The sequence below is a fragment of the Centroberyx gerrardi genome, chromosome 11 (genome assembly GCF_048128805.1).
Source record: "Centroberyx gerrardi isolate f3 chromosome 11, fCenGer3.hap1.cur.20231027, whole genome shotgun sequence".
Taxonomy (NCBI): domain Eukaryota; kingdom Metazoa; phylum Chordata; class Actinopteri; order Beryciformes; family Berycidae; genus Centroberyx; species Centroberyx gerrardi.
The window spans coordinates 28,462,699-28,481,177 of record NC_136007.1 but is presented as its reverse complement, the minus strand read 5'-3'; the positions used below and the strand labels follow the sequence as shown (position 1 = coordinate 28,481,177).

At 40.3% G+C, this 18,479-nt stretch overlaps 1 protein-coding gene across 1 annotated transcript; it reads left to right on the top strand.

The window, feature by feature from the left end:
• The first annotated feature begins 741 nt into the window (after window positions 1-741).
• On the top strand, window positions 742-17,906 carry castor2 (cytosolic arginine sensor for mTORC1 subunit 2). Its single transcript, XM_071895380.2, has 9 exons — window positions 742-957; window positions 6,739-6,809; window positions 8,067-8,260; window positions 10,811-10,943; window positions 11,494-11,617; window positions 13,472-13,582; window positions 14,592-14,674; window positions 15,823-15,917; window positions 16,007-17,906. Exons 1-9 carry the CDS (start codon window positions 845-847, stop codon window positions 16,070-16,072), a joined length of 990 nt encoding a protein of 329 aa, XP_071751481.1. The 5' UTR covers window positions 742-844; the 3' UTR covers window positions 16,073-17,906.
• The last annotated feature ends 573 nt before the right edge of the window (window positions 17,907-18,479 follow it).

Here is an 18,479-nt window from a genome sequence, read left to right as displayed (position 1 = left end):
CCTCGCCATTTAAATACGACGTCAAGCTGCAGGAGACTGGCAACAAGGTCACTTCCGAATTAACAATCCCTTCAAAATAAAAGCGCACAGATTGACATTCGGGGTATAAAACACGGGCGTGAATTCACTGAATCATAAGATTTAGCAAGGTTCCTACATCTAATGTCATTTGCCACCAAAACTTTGGAACATGTGTATCAACTACATTTCTTAGAGCAATGACTGATAACTGACAAGATATTATTATTGTGATAAATGTGATAAATTATTTGATGTAGCCCACCAAAGTCAGGTCATGAGTTCAGAAGGAACATTGTTTTGTTTAGTTTTTTTGTTTTTTTTATTGTTACGGCCTTTTGTTACAGCTATATATATATTTGTGTGGAATCTGATCAAAATGCTGCATTAGAATCATTGATTATCATCACTGATACAATAAATATGTAACCAAACAAACTGCATCATATCCATCATGACTCGCTGATATCTGATTATTCCATTAAAAGTCAACCAATATATTCTTGTAACCCTAGTCAAAAATCACCTCACTAATAGCTACTACAGTCCTTTCTTTGAACCATAAATCCCCTGTGCGTGGTCATGAGCTCGTCTCGAATACTTTTACTTTGAAAAACACATACCGGAAGTGTAAACGGTTCCGTCGCCGTTTTGACAGTGGGACGTTTTACCTCTTTGCTTTCTTTATTCCACCCTGCTTCTCTCTTTATTTCACTATTTAATAGGCCGTAGCGGTTTTATGTCCGTATTTATTTATTTATGCATCTTATTTGAAACTATTTAGATTTAAATTTTTAGTCGTTCCTCAAATGAGAAGACGTAAAAGATGGAGCTACATATTTTAGAGCACAGCTTGAAAGTGGCGAGTATAGAAAAAGAGGGGATCCAGATTTGCACTCATGGATTAATAAAACTCGCCTTCTTGGCCTCGAAAACAAGGTACGTAACTTCCCAGACACGATTCATGCGAACATGTTGTGTCATTTATGTTTTACAGCCGCTACAGTGCTGTACATATTTACTGGAAGGATACTGCTGTTGTAACATTATTGCAAACTAATGACTAGGCTGCACGTAGTTGTATCATTGTGTTGAAAAGCAGCAGTGTAATTCCTGCTATAGTTCCTGTAGTTGTATTAATACTGAAAAATACATTATTATTTATTATTTGGAGTGCCAAATGAGTGTCTGTACCACCAGTTTCCAGGCCTATCCTTGTTTTGTAGTGTCATTTTGTAGCTTTGTGCCATCTGTAGCTGGGTCGACGCCAAGGGGTGTGTGTCTGCTGCCTGTTTTTCCTTGTATCAGTAACATTATAACACATGCTAAACCAAACTTGCACAAGCAGCAGGAGACATTCACGCAACCTAGCTAAGTGGATACGCGTTGCCAGCCATTCTGCTTGAGGAAACTTTCATTGAAATAGCCCTGGCAGTGGCTTGTTAACAGGCCTTCTGCTTAAGTCACTGCTCTGTCTGTGTTGTGGGCTCCGCTGTACTGTAGGCACACTGTTGTTCTGCATTTTTATTACCACTAACAGTCTATTAGCCTAAGCAAATCAATTCACTGACACAGTAGCTGTGTCTGCCACGGCTTCTTTTATAACAGGAAAAAGAAGTCGTCGCTGCATGGGTGGCAGTGAACTGGCAAGTCTCTAATTCCCTCTTGTCCATTGGAAAATAAATCAGGGTGTAGGAAGGGTTACTTTCAAAACGGAATCCCTTCCCTAGCAGATTACTGATAACCTGCTGTAATTGCAAATAATCCACTGGATTTAAACCCAATAACATAATCTCATTACTTTAAGTTACTCTTGGGTGACTTTGCCTCCCAAGTCCTTTAATACAGACTTGTATATGAATATTGCAATCATGTAAAACCAGTGTCAGTCAGTGGCATCATTTCAAGATGTGCACAGTAAAATCTCACAATCTAGCCTACAATAAATACCTTTTCCCTTTGAATTTATCACCATATTCCAACAAGTAATCACTGTTTTTTTCAAAGTATCTGTCATCTGATTACTGTGTTTTTTACAGTAGCTAATGGATTATATTTACATTTCTACCATTTCTTGGAATCAGATTACTGTTATTCAGCTACACATATTTCTGACTTTCCAACCATGCCTGCTACCTTTTGAAGTGTCTATTGACTTGTTTTGCTGGTAGAAAAAAGCCATGTAGCTCCCATGGCTGTTGCACCAGTGGAGTCAATGGAGCTGCTTGTTGTCATGTCAGTATATAACATCATTCTGCATGGACTAAAGCTGCACTTCACTGCAGTCACGAAAGGAATTTCTAATGCTTTCAAAAACTGCCCAGTTGATAAGTATTTTTTTCTCCATACTAGCTGATTGTGCACTTTTTTAATGTGTGAAGGGAGGACAGTTACACCCAAATGGGTATTGACTCATTGAAGCACACTGCTGCTTGCGTGAAGGTGTAATCCATCATTGCAAAAAAGAGCAGAATGAACATATCAAACATAACTTCATAACACCAGAATTGGACCCAACTTTTGCTAACAGCCACCACAAATAAACTGTGCAATACTGAGAATAATCCTCATAAGACATGCTAATATTAGCACTACAGTGATATTTAATATCCTCTTCCTTTTTGCACTAATGGGTTATGCCTTTCAACCAAGTTGTGTGATAAGAATGCCTTATCAAATGGTTAGGGATTCTGTAGTTAATCAGTTGGTATTTCAGGCACTGAGCATCCATAGCAGTTGATTTTGTTTTGATTGTACAGCCCCAGATTCAGTTTGGAATGCATACACTCCCCAAAACGTCTATTGGTCCCATGGTATTTGCCGTTTCATTGTGACTCAAAAAATTGTAACAATCACATGAAAAGAGCTGAATCTCTGAGCTATTCATTTTAAGTCATTTTAAATGTGGCATCAGTTCTATTAAATGGAAAATGAATTGCAGCTACATTGAGAATAAACACAATATTTTCAAAGCACGTTTACTATTTGTTGGAGATAATTGGTTTGTTTTAATGGCAATATACAGCATTTTGAAAAGCATGTCTGCCAAGTACAGATCATATAAAGGGCTGCACAAAGCCACTCATCAGCTGACACTCAACATAAATCTGCCATGTATTATCTGATTGGAGCAGTCACCTTTTGAATGGGGTTGGGGTGTTATCTCAATGTTTTATGAGGTGCGGCTCACTGTCCCAGACAGTCACAGCACTGCGGTCAATCCCTCTCTTTCTCTGCCATGGACCATTTTCACATTTTCAGTACAAAGGTAAGTACTAACAAAAAAGACTTGGTTTACCATCATTAGTCATCCAAACAGCCAGGGTGACTTCTCTCATAGTGTACAATTTTTATGTATCTAACCAGGTACATTTAGGGTAATTGTCTCAGAACACATCTCTTAAAGCATATATTTCTACACAGGCATCCACATTTATAACACCGTCAGCCTACAGGTGTCAAGTCTATGGGTGCGATCACATCTTCAGTCCAAACTATGGTGGGACAGTTTGTTATTGCATTTTTGTATTTCTCTGCTGTTCATACCAGTTAAGAAAACATGAAGAAATAGCTGAATATGAGCATCAGTCCAGACTGCAGTTTGCCCTCACTTCATTTTGTTATGCCAGGCTTTCCAAGCATGAGGACATTCTTATCTCCTTTTACTTATAAAACCTTGCATTTTGGGGTCGTTTGCTATGGTTGGTTCAGATTACATTCTCACTCCTAAAAAACCACAATGCAGTTTGCTTGGAAGAGGACCTGCATTTCAGGCATCTTGTTGTGGTTATTTGATGCCACCCCAGCTTGAATGGCTTCATTCTCACCTGGACATACAAGCTGAACTCCGGAGTTCTCCGGAGTTCAACCACTCCAAACATGCTTGGTGTGAACTAAGTTTATGTCTCAAGGCCCAGGTTCCAATGTGGTGTGCCAAGTCAAGTCTCACAACGAAAGCAAGTGCAGTCAAATCCAGTTCCAAAATGTATTCATTCATTCATTCTCGACTGTTAGATCATCATATCACAGGTTTTTGTGCTTATACGCCTCATCCAACATTGTCTTCTCAGGGTAACTTTGATGATTGAAGCCGCCTATGTTCAACCACAACACTAGGTTGGGCCTTGAAGTGCTTGGGGCAAATTCTGGGTGATGACGAGTCCTATTTGAGGCTATGTGTTTCGGGAGTTAGGGCAGGGATTTCAGCCTGCCTTCGAGGACTCCGATTTATCATGTTGAATTGTTTTCGTTGGGGTCCACTTCCTTCCCATTGGGGGCTTCATCTTTTATTGTCAAATCTCTATATTCTGTCAGTGTCATTTCTTGTGTGGCTCTGGTACATTTGAATTCCTCTTTCCTCTTCTGTAGAGTCCTATGGACATACGCCATATCTTCACAAATGAGCCTGTCACTCTTTCCAACTTCCCAAACTTTGTAATGAGAATTTTATAGATGGTTAATGGTCTCAACATTTGGGGCAGCAGACCAACGTGGAGACACCACAGCTTCTGTTTACCGGGTAGTAAGCTCTTATCAGTGGGTTTTATGGGTAATTATGTTTTTTTTGTCAATGTAGAACCAATGTAGAGCTCCCTTTGACAATGGATTTGCATGGGTAGATTTTCACTTTTTCCCATTTGGTGTTTTCTTGGAGCTTTTCTAGTGAGCACTTGGTGCTTGCCCTGGTTGTGGAGGTTTACTGTTTACTGTTACTTTATGAATGTGAAGCATGGTGGTGCTGAAAAAGGGCACCAATGCACAGTAAAAAACCTTTCCTAAATTCATTCAGTCATGTCATGGCATTTTGGACCTATAGTTGTAGTTGTTTTATCATAATGTTTAAAATGAAATGGTCAATTAACATGTTTTTCTACTATAAAATGTTTTGTATTGTATTTGTATTTTGTATTTGTATTGTTAAAGGGACATTTCAATTTTGCCAACAATAGAACTCTATTTTGTACCAATCTTTGTGGTAATTGATTCTTCACAGAGATTAGAGACAGAGAGAGACTATGATTGTAAATCCCTGTTTAAATTTGAATTCTAAAGATATTTTCACTGTACTAAGTGCATAAAACAAGCTGTAAAACAAGCTCTAAACACTGTGAAATTTATGGATGTATCCTCCGGATGACATCGCTCACAGGACTAGCCTAATTCAAACTCATTAACTCGCACCAATAACTCTCAAACCAAATTAGCTGTGTGGGACGGTTTAGTTTTGGAATATTATGAGATTATGCTCATAATAAATCAACTTTATTTTTAGTAACAGGCCGCCTGAAGTCCCCTATCACTAACACAGCATTTGTTGTGATTGTTTTTTTTTCTTGTTTGGGGATACTGTGAGGTTGTCAATGGTATTACAGTGCAGTACTTTATAATATAGACTAATTTGGAGGCTCCTTGTGAAGTTCCTTGCATGCACACAGAATGTGAGTGATGCTGGCTAAGTGTTCAGTGAATTAGCAGCTAGATGAAGGTTAATATCCCTCTCCATTAATTTGCTATTTCATTGTTGATCTAGACATAAGGCCACTCTCTTTGTGTCTTGGCACTGGCACTGTTAAAGAATGCCACATTGAGTCATGAAGTAGTGTTTTTAATGACATGACCATGATTATAAAAGTGGTTACAATAGCATTAACAACACAGACTAATTTCCATTATGTTTTGGAGGTCGACCACAATACTAAAACTACAGTGCTCAAAATAACTCAGCATGACACTACAGCTCATTTAATTCCAAGAGAAACTGCTATTTCCCTAGAAATGTCTGTTAAGAGTCCTTGTCTGTTATTTTCCTGCGGTTCTTCACACCTTTCAGTGAAATATGAAGTGCAAGCATTCAATAGCTAGCCTGTACAGAATCTGATTAACACAGTTGTGATGTGCATGGTGTTTTCCACTACAGTTTTCCCTTGTCCTGAAGCAAGGTATTGACTTGTGTGAGTCCTTTGTGCGTGATTTCAAGCTGACTTTAAACAGTATCCTATAATAAGTCAAACCCACAACCCTGCACCGAATATAGGCCTAATCCAGGTAAAGACAATCATGACATATTTTATTTATTATTTTGTTAAACTGCAAATCACACACTGGGAAAGGGTGTTCTTTACCCAGTCAATTAAGCCCACAGTAACATGGATCCGGTCATTTGATGACACTCAAGGGGAACACAGGAGCATTCATGAGGTGACACACACCATCATCATAAAAAGTCCTAAGTGCTGGCAGTCGTCCTGACACTTTCCGGTATAATTAAATATTGTTGCTCCCCCGTCCCGCTCTTCTGAACCAATCAGGTTTTGCTGTATAATCAGAAACGTACATGTTTGCATTGACAAATGTGAGGAATGAAAACAATTCCAAGACACAAGTATCATCTTGCGTGTTTGCTTGTTCAAAAACATCTCTCCATCTCTCAGAAATTCCTCTCATAGCAAGATTTGCACAACTTAGTACCAGAGAGATAAACAGTGATAAAGAAGAAATTCACAGGCATACTTTTAATCTTGCATGGGACATGTGAGGTCGATGTCATGAATGCTTCAGGATGCAGTAGAGCATCCTGAGGTGGAGACAACACTTCTTAAAATCACTTGGGATGTAACTAATCTGCTCAATCTTTGTCCTGCATGGAGCTTTTCTCTGGCTTCCTCTCCTGCCACAAAGTCACATAACCACTGTCTGAACTCTCCTCTCTCTCCTTTTCAGATGCAAGTTTTTCAGTTTGACGGAGACTCCGGAGGACTACACCATTATCGTCGATGAGGAAGGCTTCAAAGGTGGGCCTCTCTAGGTCTCTAGGCAATTACTTGTGGATCTCTCAAGTTACTGTAGCAACCATAGATCAGGCAGCAGGAAAAGATCACGTTGTGTAATCTAGGATTCTCTCTCCAATACCGTGTACGTTGACTGGCAATGTTTGACCACACATTACCTCATTGTCAGTACCATTATGGATGTAAGGCCAAGCTGCCACTCGCTGGGTTTCGTGGTTGGCTGAGTGAGTGAATCTATGTCATTACAGACCCTTTTCCAGCGTGACCCTTGTTGGTTACCCTGGATACTACAAGCTATTTGTTGCATAACAGGCGCAGGTATTTTCTACTGTCGGCTGGCTCAAAGTGTTTTTTTATGCCTTTTTTTTTATGCCTGAACTAAACTATGAAACCCAAACGAGCAATGCCGGATTTTTTTAATAATTTACAAATCTGATGCATTTACATAAACAGATTCAGGCAACCATGCTGTGAATTGAAGCTTGAATATTCAAATGTCCTGCTAAAACTTCATGCGAAAGTGTAGTTAATTAAACTGGGCTTTAAAAAAGTAAGTAGTATGTCATAATTCAGTCATGTGCGGAAGAATAACATTTAATCATTATTATGATCAAGGGGTCATTTGTGAGATTCACATTCCTTGGATTTTCTGTTGATGCAGTTTGAGTTTCTCTTTTCTTTGTCTGTTCAGCCATGGCTGCTATCACTGCTCATGCTAACTACCCAGTTCTTCTTCTGTTTATTCCAAACAAACCAGAAACGTAAAACGCATCACTTCCTGTGAGCCAGAGGATTTTTCCCAGGAAAGAGCTACCAGACACCAGCTGTTTAGAACAGCAAATGGAAAAGCTTTCATGAACTGGCTCTAGGTTGAATGTTGTGTAATAGGTTCAACCTGTTGAATCACATTGTATTATCGCAATCAGCAATAGAGTAGCAAGATGGACATTTATTTATATGAAAATGTTGCGGATTATTACTTTTATTATCTAATTAAAAGTCAAACATTTATTTAAATTCTTTCTTTTGTAATACACTGGTGTGTTGTGGTGCTGCCATTTTATAACTGCAATAATCCATCTGACGCTGTGCTTTATGTGCTTTATATGTCACACCTAACAACGCCTCTTAGCTGTTAAAGAATCACTGTAAAGTACAGCCCTCCGTGGCGTATCACTTAATTCCAGGACAGGAACGGTCCGCTCAAGATACACAGCTCCACTTTCACACTTTTGACATCGCTCTCCTGTCTGTTCCCAGAGCTGCCCGAGTCGGAGCACATCAGCGTCGCCGACGCCACGTGGTTGGCCCTTAACGTGGTGTCCGGGGGCGGCAACGCCTCCAACTCGCAGCCCATCGGAGTCACCAAAATCGCCAAATCAGTCATCGCACCCCTGGCCGACCATAACATCTCTGTATTCATGCTGTCAACGTATCAGACGGACTTCATTCTGGTGAGTGCGGCTCCATGTTGATGGTGGTGTTGTCACAATAACTATATGACCTCCAGAGGGCATATACTGTATGTGTGGCCGACATGTGGATTGGAAGAGCTGAAGGAAGAAGGAGGTGGAGGTTTGGAATAGACTGTCTGGCTCTTGATAGTGGACTGCAGTAGTTGGCGCAAAATTGAGCCCAGTCACACAGCTGAAAAGGTGGCAACAGTGTCCAACAGTCCACCACATCTTGAACTGGATCCCAGTCCACTTAAACTGGTTGACACTGGTTGATGCCAGGAGCCAAATATGGAACAGTTTCCCTTACAGAGCCAACAAACACGGACACTCCACTGTCACCAAAACCTCTGTGCAGAAGTTGCTGCAAAGCGGTCCAAGTCAAGTGTGGAAACACATTGCTTTATGGTTTTTCATGTTTGCTGTGGTATGGTAGTAGTATTAAATCTTTAGATAATAACAAATAAAGTAGTGGTATTAAAGTAGAAGTTCTGTATTGTGACAACACTAGTTGATGGGATTATTGCATTTCTCAATCCAGCACAGTTTAAAGAAGGATACTGGGCTATGGCTCACAAAAAAACAGGCAATTTTGTGAATCTCTCTTACAGTGCCATTCTATCCTGCAAATATTAAAACTCAGTCAAATATCAGAAGTGATTGGAAAAGCCTTCTTGTTTCATGTCACTTCACTTCGAGTTTTGTTGAACACTGAGGTCCGATGCTGTAAGAATGCCTATCTTACTTCGTTATTCTTTACGAGCAGAAAATCGATCACTTGTACAGTTTCATAGCGTCCAAAGAGGGTTGCAGTGTTTGTCTATTCTGCTACCACTGGCTGCAGCTGTTTACTTCCACAATGCCTGACATGAAAAAGCAATAATAGTGGATATAGTGTACCTTCCACAGCCCCACTGTCCTTGGTTTAGGAAGAAGTCCTTTCTCATACCAAAGCCTTTTTGGCCACAGGGAGTCTTTTTTATTGCCTTGCTTAGATGGGGGGAAAAAAACAAGGGCTGCTGAATAGCCACGGCCTGTTTATGAAAATGAAAGAAAGAACCTGTGTCGATGTTGATAATCTGCCGGTAGTTGCGTAAGAGGATCAGCAGCTTAGCCTCTTGCTGGAATTCCAGGTAACATACATAAGGCCTGTTTCCTCTCTCCGCTGGCTGCTCCTAGCTACAATCCTCATAACTGCTATGTCAGAAAAAACAGGGAAAAAACCTGCACACCCACCGCCCACACCCACCACCCTCTCAAACTCCCTATTTTTCCCGGTCTCCTGTTCATTTTATTTTTTTTTTTCATCTTCTGTCTCCATCTATGTCCTCGTCTCACACTGTCTGATTGCACTACTGGATGTCTGAGCAGACCGAAAGACGGGCCAGCTAAGGATTTTTTTTTCGGCGTTATGATCTTTTGTGTTACATAAATGACCCAAATGTTGAATGCATTCATTTAGAGGGAGCCATAAGTATCCTGACTGAGCCAGGCCACTCAGAGGAGTTACAGACCAGCTTCTCACAGGGAACTTTACCTTCTGTTCACACAGTCAGTGCAGTTCATTTGGAGTTTTTGTAGTCGCCATGGGCAAAGAAACAGCCTGTTAACAGCCTCTTTTTTTCAGCGATCACACTTCTATCAGGAACAGCAAAGAAGAAGGCATACCGAGGCTTGATACCATGCCGTATACCATGACCAAGCATGTTATAGGTTAAACTAGCTATAAAATTATTTACTTTGTCTTGGGATCCCAAATGTTCACCCTTTAATATACTAAGCTTTGATTCGTCAGGCATTGGCCTGCATGCTAAGAATTCTTGACTGTTGTTGTACAGCCATAATGAGTTGGGTTACATCAAGTATTTACTTAAGCAATTTACTTTGACTCTTGAAATGACATTGAATTGTTTGCTACTGTGGAACTCAATTGTTAATTAACAATATTTTCCAAATGCAAAGTAATTAAAATGCAAATAGAAGTACATTGCAAAATTAATTGGATTTTTGAAGCGGGCCCTTTGACATGAACTTAAAGGAAAACTCCACCCTAAAACACTTTAACACTGTTTATAAACAGCTATTTGTGATGTACCTTCCATTTTGTTTGATGTGTATTTGTTTGAGGTGTATTTTTCTTATTCCCGGGGATAACTGGCCAAATGTAGATAACAAGACATGGGGTTCATGCGGGCATAATCCGGCACCTACATACTGTATATGACCCACCTGAATACAAAAAGTCGAGGTCCAATCTCTGAGGGTTGTTGAAAGGCATTATGGGAAATGTAGAAAATCACTAACTGAAGTAGAAGTAGATGAGGCAGGTTGAGAGAAAGTGGGTACACCAAAAAAGTAAATTATAATACTGCGTCACAAAGTAACTCCTGGAATGCATTGAACATCACAGATTGATGATATATATCAGTGTAAGAGTATCCGAGGGTGGAATTTTTCTTTAATGTTTCTGTTTCCTCAACCTGCTCTCCACTGCATTTGTTTTGTATTCTGACCCTCAGAACTCACCCCATGAATTTTGTTTTTCCTCAGGTTCGAGAGCGAGACCTGCCCCTGGTAATGCATACGCTGTCTTCCGAGTTCACTCTGCTTAGGGTGGTCAATGGAGAGACTGTCGCCGCTCACAGTCTGGGAGTCACCAATGGTTTTGTAAAGCCAAAACTCGGTAGGCATAAAATTTAATTCATTTCCATACTGAATGTTTACATAGGCATTTTTGAATCGAATTGATCTCAGCAAGCATTTGAAGGACGGCAACGTGCAGGAGACAGCCAAGTTCAACGTCAATCCAAACGAGCACAAAGTTTTCTATATCTATAATTCATACTTCATCTTAAGGATATAGAGAGGTCTTTCAATACATTTTCCTTTCAAAATTGTTCTAATTTGATCTTTCTTGAAACTAAGTCTTCCACCAGGTCCCTTCAGTACATCTTAAAGGGATTTTAGAGTGTAGGGTTTAGTTTTCCACAGACAAGACTTCCTAGCAAGAAAGGTAAAATTTCCACTCCTCTTAGATAGAAAAGGCTGCTTTGCCCAGATTTTCCACCTAAAATCCCCAAATAAATGCATTTTGAACCAATTTTATAGCACACAAAATATGCAAAAAGTTAAGGGGGGGTGAATATTTTTTATAGCCACATATTATATTCAGATGCGTCTTTGTTATATTGCTGCCTCTGAGGCCTCATAGATTCCACCACTTTGTATTTCAGTGCCCCGTCCCATCATCCACCCCTTATCCAGCCCCAGCAACATGTTCTGTGTGACCAGCCTGGACCCAGACACATTGCCCTCTGTAGCCACCCTGCTCATGGACGTCATGTTTTACTCTGGAGGGTAAGGACCAGCTCGTCTTATTTTACACATGGTCACCAACGGAGGCCATTTAAATCTCTTACCAGCGTACCAAACAACTTTGAGTTATTCTCTTAGATTGAGGATTCATGGGCAACATTTTTTAGGCTGCATTCACACCGCAGGCCATGCTCAATTCTAACTGATAATCATGTCTGATTATTTTGGATGACTGTTCATATCTAATCTAGGCCGTACAGTGACTAGGGTTGGGTCAATTGGGCAAAAATGAGCGTGTCACTTCCTAGTGTGAACAACTGACTGGTTGTTTTCACTCATCTCCTAGCAATGCAAAAGCGTTTGGGTGAAACCGTCTGTACTAAATCAACCAATACGATGTGCAATTATGTACTATAATTTAATTGTCATCCATACTAAATTAACCTTTAGGCCTAGGTGCTGCCGACAACACATGCATAGCTTCAGTCAGCAGCAGATGTAGTCCAATGTAGATGGAGTCCAATCATATGATCACAGGTATTGGGGCTTATTTTACGAAATACGTATCTGTTTCCAACCGGCCCAACCCTAACAGTAGCTCATATCTGATACCGATGGTAACTGACAGCGATGCTGAAAAGACGCACTACTGCAGAGATGCAGTGACACAAGACGTCAGATGCATTTTTGTACCTACATGTGTACATTTTGGTTATCGTCAATCACCAATGACATCCATAATTTTAATCAGTACAAATAAAATAAAAATACAGCACAGTACATCTGAAGGAAATACCCTGCTGTGTTTTGGGAATCTCAGAGGTCATCTGATAACAGTAATCCAGTCCAAACTAACAACTACCCTATAATTTAACAATGCCTTTGTGTTGGGCGGCAGAAAAGCTTGTCATTTTCAATTGTCATCAGTAATTTGTGCGAAATCAGAGATCCTTTGTCCTGAGCGAATGATGCTCTGGAATTACACACATCGCACATCCAAATGATATTACAGGACCTCTCCCACTAAAATTAATCAAGTTTGAATAGTGAATAAGACAAACACCATGTACTCTCAACTTAATAAATTCTAATTCTGCTCATGAATCACATCATCCCCTTTTTCTCTCTCTCTCCTAACTTGCCTGTCAGTCTCCGCTGCATAGCATCTAATAAAGCAGAAATGACAAAAATAGTCCAAAAAGAAAAGCTAAAAGAATATTCCTCAGGCATTATAATTATCAGTAAAAACCTAGGGGGGTTTTCTGCAGGCAGTGATACATTTCTGGCTCAACATTGCCATAGAATAATGTTAATAAAACTCAAACACTCTAGTGGTCGACAAAATCAGTCTCCCAAAGCTCTCAAGGCCTCATAGACAACAGTATTTTATAACCACTGAAAATGGCAGCAAAATTAACATCACTACTCTGTATTTGGCGACTATGAAGTAGTTCAGGTTTTGAATGTCCTTTTAGCTGGGCCCTAACTAAATGAGCTAGCCCAAATATTACAAATATTTAAAAGCATACTTTGACCACATATAAAGGGCATTGTGTGATATAACAAGACCAGCCATATTTAACACATACTATAAAGGAACCAGAGAAAATGAATTTACTCAGGACGTCGGAAATCTTGTGATCGACCATGTTTCTCCCCTGGTTTTTCTGAGCTGGACCACTGGAATCAATCTTTTTTGTGTTTACTCCATTGTAAATAAAGAAAAACGGTATTGAAATCAGCGAGAATGCGGATCCGTCTGAATTTGTATCTGAAAATATTCTTTATGAACAACCTTGTTCCTCTAAGTAGAGCTCGCCTAGGTGTAGGATTACCAAACTGGGTTTTCTCCACCACTGATCAGACTATATTTAGCGTCATACCTTACCTTCCCAGGCCAAAGGAACCTGGAGCATCAAGCGAGGACTCCAGCCACATCCGCTTCTTCTCCTTCTCCCTGATCGAGGGCTACATCTCTCTGGTCATGGATGAACAGACAACACAGAGGTAAAGCTGAAGAAAACACCTGTTATGACTAGTTTCAGCAGTCTGATTGTGAAAGGCAGTCAAGAACGCCCTCCTGGGTGTTATTGCTGTAATCAACCACACTTTCTCTTCCCTTGTTCTTTCAAGATGTGTCTTGCCTCGTTAGACAAGGCTAGACTGACATAATATTTCTGTACAGTGTGAACAAATTTGTGATTGTTGTTTGAGTGGGCAATTAGTCTGTTGCTAAGCAATAGCGGGGCAGTTGGGTATACCATGTACTTATGACGCAGTAGGTTTCAATCTGACTCGTTTGCCATCCTCTCCATCCCCCTCCTCCTCACAGTATACTGTCTAATTAAGCAGAAAGGTCATAAAGAAACGTGAGCAGCTGCAAATCCCATGTGGTTTGTCCTTTATTACCACCACATTAGCACTTGATCGTAGGACTGTCCATTCATAAATGGGGTATCCCTTATATGGGTCAGTCATTTCTCCAAGCTATGTGGAGGTACAATAATTGGACCAAGCTTTCATTATTTTTTTTAAAGTTACATATTTTGTCACAGCAGCATGTAGGGCAGCTTTGGCCCCACATTTATATAAGACCCAGTGAGTTGCCTTAAAGGGATGGGTCACCCATTTTACACTGCTTTACAATGGTTCTCTTATTCAGTGCCGCTGGTTGAACAGTAGTGACAGAATTTACCTGGCGGTTTACATCTGCTTTGCTCCAATTGCTGAATGGTTAATAGTTAGCTTCTCTGCAGCAACTCCATAAACTAACACCTTCCCTGTTAGCCAAGCTATCTGCCATTTGTTAACTGAAGCAAGGCAAAAGAATGGCGGTAGGTGCAATCAGACACTACATGATTTTGACTGTGAGTGAAGTATCATAAAAAAGAATGTTTATGATTTGGGTTTGGGGTTTAGTTACTTGTTAAAGGTGCAATAAGTAAGATTTTTACTGTTCCAAATCACAAAAAGACCTTAATATATCTTGTGTATTTCACTATATTTTGTACTCTAGGTTCCCCAACAATGTACTTTTCACCAGTGCTTCTGGAGAGCTTTGGAAAATGGTTCGCATCGGGGGACAGCCTTTAGGATTTGGTGAGCATCAAGTCTTTTATGAAGGCTATTTAGTTACCTCCACAGGTGTTATGTTTTCGCCCCTTTCCCCTCAAAAGGTTCTGAATATATTTGCACAAAACTTTGTGGAAATATTGATCATGGGGCAAGGAAGAACTGATGATCTTTTCACCCCGATTGGCCAAAGCGGGCGTGGCAGTGGGTGTGTCTTCTCACAAAATAGCATATAACGTATGAACGGATTCACATAACACCATCAAACTTTGTGGCCAATCAGCAGACAGAAGAAGAGGCAAACCCTCCATTATTGGCCCAGTCAAACAACATGGAGGCACTGGAGAGCATATTTTCGGTTTAGAAATAACCATCCTGCCAATTTTTCCAAAACTTGGTCCAGCGGTAGAAGGGCAGCACTAATGGAAACTGAACAGATATAGATCTATCGCTGATCGGCCATGTGGTGATGAGATAATCGGCTAAAATGCTTCAAAGTGTCTAGAATTTGAACAGGCAGATCTCATGTCCCATTTCAGGTCCAGTTATGAAAATGTGAAACAAGTTGGTAATGTGCCATGGAAGAAATGATTAACTTTTGGTGGAACTGGCATATCTTGACAATTGCATAGTGTTGGCGGAGGTATGAGCTCTACCGAGTGCCATCTAGTTTATACTGGCCCACATCATGCTAAAATCTACTGCTACAGTATGCAAGATTAACCCAATTCCAAATATACATTTGAGATTGAAATAGAGCAGTGGAAAGGAAGAGTGTGGAGATTGGATATATTTGCCTTGAACTCTTGACGACTCTTCAATCGTTTTCCTGTCCAATTTTTTTCTTATTTAAGTTTAACCATGACCAATACCTAACCCTAACCTTAACCAAATTGTTTTAGTTGCCTAAATTTAGCTCTAACCTTAACTGAAGTTGTTTTACTTGCTTGAGCTTAGCCATTAGGTGACCTTCTTACGTGACGAACATGTGAAAATGACGCGTCCAATTTGTCACATAATCCTTTGTGGTGGAGGAACATGATCTTCACATTAGTTTTAGTTCCAGTTTGAGACTTTCAAGTCGTGATGAAGTTTCATATCATCCAGGTGTAGAGGAGTGAAGTAACGATGAATTAGTTAAGCCAGGGAGATAAAGGACTCATTTGTTTTTTCAGATGAGTGCGGCATCGTGGCTCAGATATCGGAACCCCTGGCAACGGCCGACATTCCAGCTTACTACATCAGCACCTTCAAGTTTGACCACGCCCTGGTGAGGAAGCCCTGTGAAGTTCATTCGGATTAAACCCGACTAGCAGAGGCGTATAAATCCTCATCCCCCCCACTCCTCTTCTCTTCCAGGTTCCTGAGGAAAACATCCAGAGCGTGATCGGAGCTCTGAGGACCAACGAGAGCGCGGGACAATGAAGGGAGGCGGGAATCGACGACGGAAGTTTTTCGAAGTCATTTTGTTCAGACGTTGATTTATCATGTCCAAAAAAAAAAAAAAAAAAGTGCCAAGAGCTTATCAGCGGACTACTGTGGATGGGTTCTGGAAAGGAAAGGATCTAACCACGAAGCTTGGGTGGTGTATGGAGAGATAGAGGGAGTGTGACAAGTGTGTTAGAGATGCCTTTGTTCCTAGGTCTTTTCTTTTTTTTTTCTACCCCCCTCCGTGGCACTTAAGGCCGTCGACAGCCTGCTCTGGTAGTTGTTGCTTTAGTTTTACCAGACTGATGTTTCTTTTCCTGTCTAAAAGCTGCTTCTCCCCACCCCCCCAACCCTCATAACCACCATACTGTATTAGTTACATATAATCCTCTCATGGAAGGATGAAGAATGTACTCTCCAAAAAGCAAAAAAAAAAAGCAAAAAGCAAAAAAAAAAAAAAATGTATCAAGCTCTCCATGTTGTTTTTTTCCCACAGGTCTTTTTCTCAGTGCCAAGATGTTTGAATGCCTAAACTGATGCCTTTGTGAAAATACATGTGTGCAATTGAAGGAGACACTTTTGGAGATGACAGACCGCCTGGTTTAATGATGCAGTGTGGTTTTTGCTTTTAGTAGCTATTGAATACATTTTAATCACAACACAAGTGATGATCTGAATAATCTGATCCGATTGGAGTCCCTCAACCGTAGAAATTAAATTCCGAGGCCTTGTAATTCTGGTCCTCTGAAAGAAGTGAATCCAAGGTATTGATGTAGAATTACCGTTTATTTTTTTTTAGCTCTTTTGACGAGTAACCGTGCGTTCACACTGCGAGCAACTTTGTTGAGGGGTCGCACTATTCTGTTTAATTGTGGGCACGGGCAGAAGGTCTGTCTGCAGCTATGAAATTCTGAACAGGCAAATCATCTATTTTCCGCTGCTTTCATAGCGTTACATCATGTTGATGAGCTAAAGTTAGCGTAACTAGCTAGAAAGCGCTAAGTACGTAGCATTAATTGAAAATAAACAGAAAAAACTCTAAATTTCGATGGAAGCATCGTTTTTGAGACGTTTATTCCTGTAGTCTTTCAAATTATAGTCGTGGAGAAGTTCAGAAGTTTTGAATCTGATTGGCTGTCGGCAGCTGTTTCACGAAACGTTCAACTTTTCTAAGCCGACTAGCTAGTTAACCGGCGTCCGCTCATTGCAGTTTTCCTGGTCGTTCTCCATAGGAAATGAATGGACTCCCGGTGACTTGTTGATCTCGTTGCTCGCAGCATGAACGCACAGTAACATCCCATGAGAAATCAGGTGATGAATATGTTTGCATCTAGTAATAAATTACTGAGCCACTTTCGATGACGTACTCTAATAACGACAGTGTAAGTCTGCTATACATACCGTAAGCTAATGTTCACACAGGGAAGGAACATTTCCCTTCAGGCCCCGGTGTCCATTTAGGCCTTCAAGCTCCCCCTCCCCCGCCCCACTCTGCACTTTAATGCAGGTCCAACCCCCACAGACCTGCTGTACTGATGTGAAAACGGGGAGGGCTATTTACTTTTGAAGGATCCTGTCGAGTCGGGGAGACTTTTGTTGGTCTTAAGCATTTGGTAATAATGTTCTTTTTTTTTTGGTTTGTTTCACCACACATTGCACCTAACAAAAAAACTTTCTTCTGATAAGATTTGATTTGCAGAAACCACGTATTTATCAGTGTTAAAACATGTGGAAGGTGACATTTCTTCTGATTCCATTTCAAAGAAAATGAGAAAGCTTTTCATTTGGAGCTTGTTGTGTGAAAAAAAAATAAACAAGAAAGCTTTTTTGAGCTGGTTGTGTGTTCAGTTTTTCCCAAGGACATGTGTCATTTTCACCATCTTTACTGACATTGAATTGAGAGTAATGTCTCTCCCACTGTATACTTTAGTCAATAAACTGGTGTTGATAATATTTCGTAGCCTCCACCCATATTACCTGTATTAAATGTGATTTCTCAGTCCCATATAACACTTTGCTTTACATGGCTTAAATTAGGGGAATATCATTGTTACGACCCTATTTGGCAATGTATTAGAAAACCTTTACAATAAAAAGCAAAAATGCACACTACAGTGTTGGGTTAGCGTACCAATACCCATATGGGTTTGAGAGTTTTAGTGTGGTCTAAATGCTGTTTCAGAGGCTTTTCCACCCTGACAAGAATACAATTTCGAGGGAAACACTCAATACTGGTGTGTTGGGGGGGATTTTTGGCACGAAAATGGTCAAATTTAAAGATATTGAACACTGGCACAAAAAATCTGCTTCAATCCAAAAACATCAGTGTGAGCCTTCAAAAACTCATATTGGTCTACTATCTACTATGGTGTAATCAGAGTCATGAATAGATAAGTTTATCACC